Source organism: Pseudonaja textilis, chromosome 5, assembly GCF_049901715.1.
Source record: "Pseudonaja textilis isolate UNSWEBS1 chromosome 5, rPseTex1.2, whole genome shotgun sequence".
NCBI classification, from domain to species: Eukaryota; Metazoa; Chordata; class Lepidosauria; order Squamata; family Elapidae; genus Pseudonaja; species Pseudonaja textilis.
In genome coordinates, this window is record NC_141994.1 from 30,703,800 (window position 1) to 30,717,334 (window position 13,535).

The 13,535-nt window shown below is 40.7% G+C and overlaps 1 protein-coding gene across 1 annotated transcript in view; it reads right to left on the bottom strand.

Annotated features, from left to right (window-relative positions):
• WIF1 (Wnt inhibitory factor 1) overlaps window positions 1-9,620 on the bottom strand; it is a 47,346-nt gene extending 37,726 nt beyond the window's left edge. The window contains exons 1-2 of the mRNA XM_026700057.2: window positions 9,166-9,620; window positions 7,357-7,496 (exon numbers count right to left, since the gene is read on the bottom strand). Of these exons, the coding sequence (XP_026555842.1) occupies window positions 7,357-7,496; window positions 9,166-9,316 (291 nt within the window). The 5' untranslated portion in view covers window positions 9,317-9,620. The remainder of the gene's footprint in view (window positions 1-7,356; window positions 7,497-9,165) is intronic.
• Between the last annotated feature and the right edge of the window lie 3,915 nt (window positions 9,621-13,535).

The window sequence follows — 13,535 nt, forward strand, 5'->3', positions numbered from 1 at the left end:
TATTTCTGGACTTTCTCAACTGTGCTAATATCAGATATGTAATGTGGGTTCCAGACTGATGAGCTGTATTCAAGTATTGGTCTAGCAAATGTTTTGTATGCTCTAGTTATTTGTGTAATATTACCAAAGAAAAAGCTACATAAGATTAGGTTAACAACTCTTAATGCCTTTTTGGCTATGTAGTTACAGTGGGTTCTAGCACTTAGGTCATTTGAGATGACCACTCCAAGATCCTTGACAGAGTTTGGATCATCAACAAGTTGTTGACTATTCAGCCTGTATTTTATTTTCTGATTATTTTTGCCAGTATGTAGGACAGAGCATTTGTTTGTTGAGATTTGAAGTTGCCATTTGTTTGACCATTCTGATACATAGTCAAGATCTTTTTGAAGGGTAGCAGTATTGTCTGTAGTGTTGAATAGCTTTACATCATCAGCGAAGAGAAGGTAGTTGCTCTTGATATGATCACAGAGGTCATTTATGTAGAGTATGAAAAGAGTTGGTCCTAGAACATTGCCTTAGGGTACACCACTGTTGACAGGTACAGAATTTGATAGGACACTCCCAATTTTGACCATTTGTTGTCTGTTTGACAGGAATGCTTCTACCCAGTTATGCAGTTGTCCAGAGATACTATAAGATTTTAGTTTTAGGAGTAGTTTGTTGTGTACCACTGAATCAAAGGTTTTACAGAAGTCAATGTAGATTGCGTCTATTGCTTTGCCCTGATTGAGTTGTGTAGTCCATATATTTTTGCAGTGTAAAAAATATTGCTATCAGTCCCAGAAGCTATGTTGACTGGATATGGTAATTGTAGTCTTGGACTACACCAAATTGGGGAAAGCCGTTTTGTTCATTCTGGAAAGACATTCAGCTTCTTGGTGAACCCATAGTTACATGCATATCAGATTTTTGCAGAAATCTTCGCTCTTTGAAAAACGTAAATAATCCCAGCTAGAGTAAAATGAAATAATTGCTATGTTGCAATAAGAATACAGTCTCATGATCACATTTCTCCTATTTTAAGGAATGCACTGCTTGCCTGTTGTTTTCCAGGTTCAGTTCAATATTTTAATCTTTAAATGGTTTAGGACCTGGTTATCTGATAGAATTTGTAAAAGACATTTGTTTAATATCTTCATCCACAGAAGGCCAGAAAAGCTTTTCTCGTAGAATCTAAACAGATTGTTTTTGGAATTAACAAATGGTAACTCTTTTTCTTTGATTTAAGGCATCAAGATAAAACTTTTTAATTGACATTTGATTTGTTTTAATAATTATAATTATTATTGAATTATTGGATATTTTCCTACAGAGTTATTTTAATCTTCATTTTTCAGAAATGTAATTTAACAAATCACAATATATAGGTAATATATAGGTTGATTGGAAAAGTCCTGAATTTTGTTATGGCTTTACACAAATTTTATTTTGTTTTTACAAAATATGAAAGTAATTAACTATGTGTCTTCCCAGAAATACAACGTTATGGTTAGAATAACAAAGCAACCAAATGACAAAGTGAACAATAGACAAATCATGGATATTTTAAAAAATATTTTCTTGAAAGTTTTGGATTGCCAGAGCCCTGTATAACCTTTTCAGAGTATTGATGGGTGCAGTTGGTATGTAGGATAAGGATGCAAAGGATAGATCCTGGATTTCCTGGATTTTTTCCCCCTTGGATCCTGGAAGCAATTTGTAGGTTTCATTTGCTTTTTAAATGGTGTTAGGTGTCATGCCCCTGTTGGAATCTGATTCAGAGGGGGTGGCCGAGCAGCTGACATGGAGGGGGAGTGTGGCTCTGTTGGCTGTGGAAGAAACTGGGGAAGGGCAAAGGCCAGCTGGGCAGAGCAGGGGAGAGATAGAGCAAGGGAGGGGGAATTCGGAGGAAGACCCAGACCCACCCCTTCTTCAACCTAGGGCGTGCAGGGAGGAACGGGAGCAATGTGAGTTGCATGGCTTACGGGGTAGGGAAGGGCACCGATTCCCTTTATTAGCCATAGCTGGGAACAAAGTGTTTAAAAAGGGGAGCTGCGCACAGCACAGTTGTTGGGAGCAAATCGTGAATTATCTGGTACCATTGAGGCTTATCTGGGTCCCTGGCGTCTTCCCAACTGTGTGTGTTTTGCTGGGCTTTCAAGTCTGCAATTCCTTCTCCTGTCCTGTCAAGTTAATTACTGCAGCATGCTTTGTGTGGATTTTTATTTACAGTTTGTATGTACTTTGTTTTCGGAGTGAATTTCCTCCACTTAAAGACTCTTCTTGGGAAAGTTTTTTCTCCAGCCAAAGGTAACCTGGACATTGGGGGCAAAGTTGGAGGTATTAAAGAGACACTCCTTGCTTATTTGACCGTGTTGCCTTTGTGCCATGCCCAGAGTCATCACATTAGGTCCATTGCAGAGCGCAACTGCTACTTGGTTTTAGAACATAAACATATAATCATCCTATGGCAGATGTTTGGCTCATCAGGCCTTAGTAATCAGATGTGGTTTGGGACAAGAAGGAATTCAGGGGCTACTCAGAGCCCTGAGACCAGGGCTGGGATTCTACCGGTTCAGCTTGGTTCAATAGAACCGATTGTTATGGTTCCCGGTAGTTTGGGGAACTGGTAAATCAGGCCTCTGGCTGGCCCCGCCCGACTCCACCCGCTTCTCCACTCCCTGCCCAGTCAGTCCCTATCGCGCATGTGCAACATCGTATGCATGCGCGACATGCCTGCAACCTGCTTTTGCCCGCCCGCTAGGCCAGCAATTGCTGCCTGCCTTTCTCTGTGGCAGAGTGAAAAGCTTGCAAGTCCGCAGCCCCTCCGTTTGGGAAATGGCTCCTGTCTGCTTACAGATAGCCTGTGAGTCACACTAGCCCCTCCCCCACTGTCCCTGGGCATCCCGCAGCCATCTCTGGGGCTCCCCGGGCCTCACCCAGCCCACCTACCTGCCCCCCCATCCCCAGGCTTGGCTGGCTGGCTTTCTCACTGGCACGGCCCCATCCCACCAGCGGGGCTGACTGGGGCTAAGCTGCCACATGGGCTCAGCTGTGCTGGGTTCGGCTGGCTGGCTAAGTCACCACACGGCACTCTCCCAGCTCTTCCTGCCACGTGGTGGCCTCCCGTAAGAAGCACCATCGCCGCAGCACCTCTGCCACCTCCGGCCGCTTCCTTTTGTTTTGCTGCCACTGCCACCCAGCCACCACCCCAGACGCCTCTGCCGCTTCTACCAGGAGCAAAACAAAAAGAAGCGGGCAGAGGCAACCAGGTCCACCTCTACCCGCTTCTTACGTTTTGCTGCTGCCGCCACTGCCACCGCCCCAGCTGCCACTGCCGCCACCTCTGCCACTGCCCCAGCCAACTCTGCTGCCTCCCCAGCCGCTTCTACCGGGAACAAAACAAAAGGAAGCAGGTGGAGGCAGCCAGGTTTGCCACCTCTGCCAGCTTCCTTTCGTTTTGCTGCTGCCACCACCGCCACCACCTGTAGAAGGAGGTACCATACTTTGGGAGGGATTGGGGGGTGCTCCACAGCCCCACTACTGCTGCATGCCTCCTCCCCTTCTTCCTTTTCCCACTGGCCGCTGCTATCTGGAGCTTGCAGGATCATTTGGTTCATCCCAGACCAGGTTTGTGTGTGTGAGAGAGACAAGAAAGAAAGAAAGAAAGAAAGAAAGAAAGAAAGAAAGAAAGAAAGAAAGAAAGAAAGAAAGAAAGAAAGAACAAGAAAGAAAGAAAGAGGGAAGGAGAGAGAGAGAGAAAGAAAGAAAGAAAGAAAGAAAGAAAGAAAGAAAGAAAGAAAGAAAGAAAGAAAGAAAGAAAGAAAGAAAGAAAGAAAGAAAGAGGAAGGGAGAGAAAGAAAGAGCAAGAAAGAAAGAGGAAGGGGAAGGAAGACAGAAAGAAAGAAAGAGCAAGAAAGAAAGAGGAAGGGAGAGAAAGAGAGAGAGAGAAAGAGGAAGAAAGAAAGAGGAAGGGAGAGAAAGAGAGAGAGAGAAAGAGCAAGAAAGAAAGAGGAAGGGAGAGAAAGAAAGAACGAAAGAAAAAGCAAAAAAGAAAGGGAGAGAAAGAAAGAAAGAAAAAGAAATAGGAAGAAAAAAAAGAAATAGGAAGGGGGGAGAGAGAAAACTCTGTGCTATTATTTTTAATTGTTCCATTATTTATCATATATTAATATTTTACACAGTCCCTACACCTAGCGTGATTTTACTGCCTTTCTTTTGCCCAGGTATTTTTCAGAATTTTCATGTCTATAGTCCAGAGCATAAATAAATGTGTGTTTAACAGAGTTGAAAGGGACTTTGGAGGTCTTCTAGTCCAACCCCCTGCTCAGGCACGAAAACTGAGGATGCCAAACTCCGAGTAGAGGTCCTAGGAAAGGTGTCAGAATAACACTAAGAAGGGACCTTGGGGGGAAGCCTATACCATTTCAGAGAAATGGCTGTCCAGTCTTTTCTTAAAAACTTCCAGCGTTGGGAGCACCAAGAACTTCTGGTGGCAAGCAGTTCCACTGATTAATTGTTCTCACTGTCAGGAAGTTTCTCCTTACACTTAGTTTGCTTCTCTCTTTGTTCAGTTTCCATCCATTGCTTCTTGTTTGCCTTCTGGTGCTTTGGAAAATACATTGCCCCCCCCCTCTTTCTGGCAGCCCCTTAAAAGCCTGTTGCCTATCACCCTCTTGGGCAAAGCATGTGAGCCATTTCCTCCTTTCAGTGGTCCATGAAAGTACATCTATAGTATGCAGATAATAAAGTCAAAAAAAGGTGAACAACATTTTTACAGAACTATAGATAAGTTGAGGCTGGGTGTGACAAGGAATGGCTGGGAGGGGAGGGGCCAGATGAGGCACCCCTTGATGTGAGTGACATTGAATTGGTCACGTCCACCCAGTCACATAACCACCAAGCCACACCAGCCGGTCATGTGACCACCAAGCCATGCCAGCCGGTCATGTGACCACCAAGCCACGCCCAACCAGCAAGCCACACCCAACCAGTCACATGACCACTGACCCACACCACAAATTAAGCCATACCCACAGAACCGGTTAAGAAATTTGAATCCCACCCCTGCCTGAGACTTACGTTGCACACTATAGTCTTGGCTCCTCATTTCTTTATTTAAACGTGATAGCATTTAAACAAAAGTATGGCAGTGGATTTTGGTTAAAACCACATTACAAAAAAATTAATGGATGTACACCAAACTGCACTGTAGAACAAAAGCTTATCTGCATGGATCCAGTTTTCATCATTTTCTCCTACTATTTAAAACAATTTAGAATTCAATCATTCTTCCTATTTACAGTATGTCTCAGGTTTATATCCCACATTTTATACAACAGCTTATTAAGGTTGCTTAATACAGTCATCAATGTACAGCAACTGTAACTGCGTATAACCCAGACAACACATTCACTGTGCTTCCCTGTCATCAGATATATATTTTGAGCTCCATGCTTCAGATGAAAACATGGAATGCAAAAAAGCTTATGGACAAAATTAAAAAGAAAATAAAACCAAGAATTCACATATCAAAAGCAAAGCTCTGAACATTTAATATTTAGCTTCTGCCTCTCTGTGGTATTTTGCATCTCAGTGTTACGGACATGCCACCAGAGATCAAAGTATCATGCTGTAGAGATCCCACTTCATTTAGCAAGGGAGTCATGTGCCAGCCATCTGTTATAGCTGCTGACAGAAAACAGCAGCAAATTTCTCAAACTTTTGCCAGAAAAAAAGGCTTTATTGCTCAGCAAAGATGAATTACAAGATAGCTTTTAAACTATATCTGGACTGCAGTCATTTACATGGTATATTCTACACTACAAAATTATGTTTTTCCTTATTCTTTCCAAAGATGCATAACATATGGTGAATAAAGTTTAGGTGGAATTTATTATTTTCTATAAAAGCTTTTCAAAAACAAAACATCCCTTTTGCACACTGAAACAGTGAATTGCTATTCTGTTTTTGGCAAAATTTGAACTTCAGAGCTTGCAACTATCTATTGGGTAAGGAAGGAATAGCATAACTGAGTCACAGTAGCCACACTTGTAAGTTGTGATACTATCTTGGAAGTCTGTGTCTCATAAAAGTTTGTCTACCAGTGATCAATCATCTCCTTCAAATACTTACTATTAACTAGGAGAACCAATTTGGTGTAGTGTTTAAGGCACCAGGGCAGAAACCAGGAGACTGTGAGTTTTAAACTCACTTTTGACATGAAAACTAGGTGGGTGACTTTGGGCTGATCTTTCCCTCTTAGCCGATCTCACCTCACAGGATTGGTGTAGGGAAAGTAGGAAGAGGAAGGAGTGATAGGTAGGTTCGCCATCAATCAAAGTGGCATATCAATTAATCAACAGCACAATTGTATTAGCACCACCCAAAAGCCAATTTGCCTATATTTAAATATGAATACAAGATGTCAGGCTGCTGGCCCTATTGTGTGATCGTTAAAAACTTTGGATGTAGCCTTCTTGAGTCCTAAATGAAATGATAATATTTCATAGAACAGAACAGGTAGATTATTAAATATTAAAGCAATCATATTATCTATATTTAATTTGAATTAAATATACATGTCAATGAAATGAAATCACCTTTAACTTTTCTTTTGGGTCATTCCCTAAGGAATATGTGGGCTCCAATATGCCATCTAAAGGTCGAGCATTGTTCTTAGTTTTGAACAGTACTCCCAGTATACTCGACTCTCAGCGTAGAGGCTAAGAAAGAGTAGCATGCACTCTCCTATCCTATTTGCCCTCAGAACTCCCCAAGACTGTGCCACAAAAATTAAACAGCAAGATGAATACCTTAAGTTGGACAATATTTTGTCTTTCAAAACACTTATTTAAAGCTTATTTAAGAGATGTATTTAAGTATTGGCTATTTTTAAAGCTTATTTAAGAGATGTATTTAAGTATTGGCTATTTTTAAAAAATCAAACCAACATAAAATCAACATCAAAACAACCAAATCATTCTGACTTTGCCATTCTGACTGACCATTGATTTCAGTGCTCACCAGCCATGTTCCCTGGAGTCCTTGGACAACAAAATATGTGCTCCCAAAGAAAATTAAAGTTGTCCTGGCTCAAAATGCTCATTTTGAAGGACTGCCCTGTACTGTTTCTATCTGGAACTGAATTTCATTAGAGAGACACATTCAGAGAAAGTACACTGTATACCTTTGCCTATCATAAGACTTGATTGATTCATATTTCATCCAGCAGATAATTCAAAGTCTAATTTTTGGTGTAATTCTAAAATACTTTTTATTATAAAAATCAACCCAGTTCAAAATATTTTCTTTCCCCCTTCCTGTCACCACCCCAACAGTTCCAAGTTATACCAGTCTATACCTTCTACCTACCTTTCCTGTTGCTTGCCAGGTGAAATTCATCGACTGAATGTTGACAGGGATAGCTGGCATTCTTTGTTGAGCTTTCCTGAAATCATGAGTAAATGGGGCCATCTTCCCTTCTGAAACAATCAGAATATCCTCTTCAAAGCCTATAAAATAAAACCAATTAACTTGAAATAGGCAGCAAATTAAATACTAACATGGAATGAAAAGCAAGCATTCAGTCTGAAGGGTTTTTAATAGGAAAATGTGCAGGCTCTGCCAGTAGTTACTCTGTCACAACTATGACAGAAATACAGATACTGAGAGACATGGCTATTCAGTCACTTATGGGGGTAAAGAATATATAATATACAAAAAAGGATTATGCATTACTTGAGTGTATGTTGTTTTGGATTTAACTCCATAATGTCTGGAAATAGTTGTTCTGCACCATTCTTCCAGGTCAGCGATTGCCAACGAAAAAAATTTGGTGGTCCGCAGAGAAATGTCACCCCCCAGAGCACCCCCCCAAAGCAATTAATTCAGGCTGTGCAGGAACACAAGGTTGCGCCGCCCACATGGCCCGCGGGAATTCAATATTTACATATATGGTGTGTTGTGAGTTATTTTTGTGAGTTTGCTTGCAAGCAAATTTTATGAGCTAGCCAATGGCAGATAGATCTCTGAATGAATCTGTGTTTCTCTGAGCAAGTCAATCTGCCTGCCTGCTTTGTCTGATTTTGGGTAAAAGTTGCTCTTTTTTATAAAAAATGCAATATTTATATAAATATTTATAATATTTACATACAAGCCATGCCCAGCCACACTTGACCACCAAGCCACACCCACAAATTAGGCCACACCCACAGAATGGGTTAGTGGTCCCTGGGATTTAAAATTATGAGTTTGGTGGTCCCTGAGGTCCAAAAGGTTGGCGACCCCTGCTCCAGGTTACTCATAGAGTAGAAATTTAAACATTTAAAAAAATCTGTATTAAAAAATCACTTGATTGACTGATTATGTTTTATCAAGTTGTTTTTTTATTCTTAGCAACCACATTGATTCCACAAAATCTTGTAGAAAAGAACTACTAATCCATTCATGTTTACAGTTGCCATTCTGTAATGCAACATATGAAATTAAGTTTTCTCTGTTCAGTGCTAGAATTACAAGAGTGGTGGGGAAAGGCACTCTCTTTCAGTCTTTCAATAGTCTCCTTAACTACTTTGTCAGGAATTTTGTTTGGGGGAAGCCAATTACCTTAAGGGACTTTTCATATATAATGTGAGGCAGGATGAAGAACAAGCAGACCAAAGGTTTAATCCATCATTTGGTAGGTCTGCATTTCCTCCGTTATTTTTTTCCTAATAGCTATCCACGGGCTTACTCCAAAGATTCTTCAGGCAATGCATAGCCATTCTCGATGACCAATAGCCACTGGTAGCCTTAGCCTAACGTCTTGCCTAGTTGTCCAATCTGGCAGCTATAAGAACCTCTGGTGGCAATGGATTCCAAAGTTTTACTCCAGCGCTGAATCTACTACGGCTTAAGAGTTAAAAGTTACCTACTGGAGAATCCACGCGCCAAAGACGAGCCGGTGGGGTCCACCGTGAGGATGGAGAAAGATACAAACACGGTGCCCTTCCCACGTCTGAGAACAAATCTCATGTTTCCCACCCAACAGCCTAGATGACTAGGAACGGGGCTGAGATATATGTCCGGACACAGAACCAGATTAGAGAAGTCTGAGCGAGGGCGAGAGGAAAGAGATCCTCGCCGAGTCCCTTTGGCGCGCCCTCCTTTGCCCGAGCCAGCGCGAGCCCCAGCTTCACCTACCGATCAGCATGCGGGCTTGGTGAGCGTCAATCCACATGTACAGGGTGTCTTCCTGGCTTTGTGCGCCGCGCAAAAGCGGCAGGCTGGCGAGGCACAGGGTACCGCAAAGCCAGAGCGCCGCTGAGCAGAAGGCGCTGATTCCACCGGCCATGCCGCGCTTGAATCGTCTGTTCCTCGGGGTGGTGTTGTTGCGGGGAACGGGAGATGCAAGAAAGGACGCCTTTCCTCGAGGGAGCGCCTTCACGCCTGCCGCTGCTTCCCGCTCGCTCTTCTCAGTCCCGAGCGGCGTCTCACTTCTGCACGGCGGTGGCGGCCTGGCGGTGGCTGTCGTCTTCCTCTACGGGGCTGGAAGTGGGCTTGCCTTTTGGCAGCCTCAGCGGTTGTGAGAGCGGGGTTAGGAGTAGGGAACGTGTGTTTCGAAGAAGTAAGGGGAGCGAGTGCGCTGAGCCACTCCCGCTAGGCGGCAGCAGAGGTGGTCTGCCAAGAAGCGGCCCTTGGAGGAGTTTGAGGAGAACGCGGCCTATCAGCACCGAGGAGGTGGAGGAATCGCGGCGGCGGAGGGGGTGTGTGTGCAATTTACAGACCTCGGGCTGGGTAACTGGTTTCTATTTTTGCAATAGTTTTATCCTACCGTGCTTCCCCTCTACCTTATTGCGGTTGTTATTCTTATTTCGCCATTTATAATCTGCAGCTTTTTCCTTTCTTGTTTCTCGCTGTGGAAACATAAGGCAAGAATGGATATTTTTAAAATCAAAATGATGCCACAAACAGTGGGATGTAAAAAAAAATAGAACAAGTGTACTGTAGTTATGGACAGTTAGTATTTTTATATCCTTTATTAATGACCTAACACTTTGCTTAAGTGTTGAAGAAAGAAAAACTGCTTACACAGCCAAACTCACTAATCATATAGGACCTGCAAGTATTGATGAAAACATCCCTGAAAACAGGCAAAAAGTTATTTCTGTAAGCAGCCTAGAATGCCACTTCTCCACCAAGGGAGGAAAAGGTGCTGCTGATGAGCTGCCAGAGCAATCAGCTTACCTATGTCTTGTTTTAGTTTATTCACTTCTCTATCAGTTAAAAAAATAACAAGAGGGTGCAGAAAAAACAGAGCATTTCACAAAACTGCCCTCCCAGGTTACCTACTTCGTTTGCATTCAAATGGATTGAGAAAACCACAGTGTTCTATGTCATTTATCAGCAAATAGTTTTTCATTCTTACTCATTCATATTTTGCATCAGAAAAAAACATTTCTTTGTCCATAATCTTTTCATTTGAGACATTGTGAAGTGGATGGTACCAGCAGCTGGCTTTGTGTGGTTGTTTAGGTTTGAAGAAAAAGATGTCTACTAGACTACAGCTGTTCAACCAAAGCAGATAATATAGTATCTCACAGAAGTGAGTACAACCCCTCACATTTTGTCAATATTTCAGTATATCTTTTCATGTGACAATGAAGAAATGACACTTGGCTACAATGCAGTGAGTATACAGCTTCTATAACAGTATAAATGTGCTGTCCCCTCAAAATAACGCAACACACAGCCTTTAATGTCTAAACCCCTGGCAACAAAGGTGAGTACAACCCTAAGTGATACTTGGGTTCAAGTTGGACCCAAGTAGCCATTTTCCGTCCCTAGTGTCATGTGACTCGTTAGTGTTACAAAGTCTCAGGTGTGAAGGGGGAGCAGGTGTGTTAAATTTGGTGTCACCCTTATACTGGTCACTGGAAGTTCAACATGGCACCTCATGGCAATGAACTCTCTGAGAATCTGAAAAAAACGAATTGTTGCTCTACATATAGATGGCCTAGGCTATAAGAAGATTTCCAAGACCCTGAAACTGAGCTGCAGCATGGTGGCCAAGACCATATTGTGGTTTAACAGGACAGGTTTCACTCAGAACAGGCCTCGCCGTGGTCGACCAAAGAAGTTGAGTGCCCTTGCTCAGTGTCATATCCAGAGGTTGGCTTTGGGAAATAGACATATGAGTGCTGCCAGCATTGCTGCAGAGGTTGAAAGGATAGAGCATCAGCCTGTCAGTGCTCGGACCATATGCCACACATTCCATCAAATTGGTCTGCAGGGCTGTCGTCCCAGAAAATAATGGCCGCATAAAATATTGACACTTTGGGCCCCATTTGGACATTGGGGTACTCTCACTTTTGTTGCCAGTAGTTTAGACATTAATGACTGTTGCGTTATTTTGAGGGGAAGCACATTTATACTGTTATGCAAGCTGTATACTTACAACTTTACATTGTAGCCAATATAATTGAATATTGTTGGGCTTTTGCTTAAATTAGTATCTTCCAAGCCAGCAGTTTTGCTTTCATATTACTTTTACTGCACAATCAACTTGTATTATTCACAAGATGTTATAATGGCATTAGATTACATGCACAATATGAAACCTTTCTGTATTTTTCCATATTCCTGCCATCCCTCTTAGGGCTATTCCTCACAGTTGACTAGGGGATGGCTTTATTATATGATAATTTGACATTAAGTTCATTGAATATGACAGTAAGTCAAGTTTGCCTTCAGTATTATAAGCAGACATGCCTTCAAGGAAATTTTACACTCAAACTTGCTATTAAAGTAGTGAGGCCCTCTGCTGGCTGACCTTCCTAATAGCAGATTGTTAGGAAATTTTTAGTTTTACAAATAACTTGATTTGTACATCCCAATAAAACTAACCAATGCCATAATTAGAATATGTGAATAGGTAGATTTCACCATAACCATGTACTCCTCCCTTTAAATTATTTCTGCTAACTTTTATAAGTGCATTTTTGGTTTTAATCTTAGTTATGCTTTAGATAGAAAACCCTTTAGCTGAAAATTCTTTTGGCATAGAATAATATATGAATGCACTCTAGAGCAAAATGTTATTTTGGTCAGGGTAATTATTCAGAAAATATCTCTTTTCAAATTTCATGATCTCAATGAATAGTAGGAACAATGCAGGTACAAAACGTATTTTGATGTTTCAGCAATTTCTCTCTTTTAACCAAAACTGATTACTCTTAATAGATATAATAGGATTATTTTTAGCTTTAAAACAGAAAGCTGTAAGAAAAAAATGTATCTGAAAAATTATTATAGAAAAATGTATCTGCACAGTACCTACAGTTAAATGTTAAAAACACTACCTTATATAATACTTCCAACAGATTTTATGAAATGAGCTGCATTCTTCTTTAACCAAAAAAAATGTTCACCATTTGGTAAAAGAAACAGTATTTTTGAATAAGTATACAAAACCTGTTCTCAGTTTTAACCAAGATATTATAAAGGTAAAGGATATATTTAATTTTACAAATTAAAATTTGTTCTTTTATTATTTTGTTTTCATATACTTATACAAGGCAAAATTAAACATGTAAAATTTATACTGTGATACAGTATTTGTCTGTAAAGACATTAATAGGAGCGCCAGAGTTGTGTTCTGTACAAGATCGGTGGCTGTATCTTTTAAATAAATGAACAAATAAACAAATAAATAAAACCAGAGGCTGTCTTGATATCAATGGAACTAAGGCTGGGGTAAATGTATATAGAAAATTGCATGAGGGAATACACATTATTTTTAAACTCATAATTAATTCTAATATAATAATTTATTAAACTTGTATGCCACCCAATTCTTAATACCTCTGGATGACTCACAACAATCATAGAATTACATTCAAATCAATAAAACTTAAAAGATATAGATGATAAAAGATGATAAATGCAACTGAAAGATGAATATAGTGAAGGAAGCATATATTCTGGGAGACACGTGATCCCTCAAGTAACTGGGCCTTATGCTATGTAGGGCTTTATAATATTGAAAGAGCCCCCTTCCCAGAATAAAATGTTCCACATTATAAGAAAACAAGCAAAATAGAATATTTCCCCCAAAGAAGAAGAGGAGAAAAATGTCCTTAATAGAAGAAGAAATTAGCCCCAGTCTTTCTTCCATTAAAACAGCCCGCAGGCAAAGCTTAACAAAACTAACTTTCATTCATAAAACAATGTATACATTGTAATGTATACATTATAAAACCAGACTTGACTAAAGAGATTTCCAAATAGACAGCAGAATAGACCAGGAAATTAAATTGATTAGGCCAACAATATTACATCAAGACAACAAAACACCTCAAGATTTGCATCTTCCCTCACTTCTTGGGCCAGTTAGGACCCTGCACATCAAAAAGAAAATTTCACAGCAGCAATTAAAACACAAATAAACCCAGAAAAAACTCATGTTCATATATATTTTTGTTTATACTATTTCTTTCTGTCCAATTGTCCAACAGTCCTTTATTCAAACCAGTCACTTTTCTAATGAAAAATCCCATGTCCAGGAGTCTTTA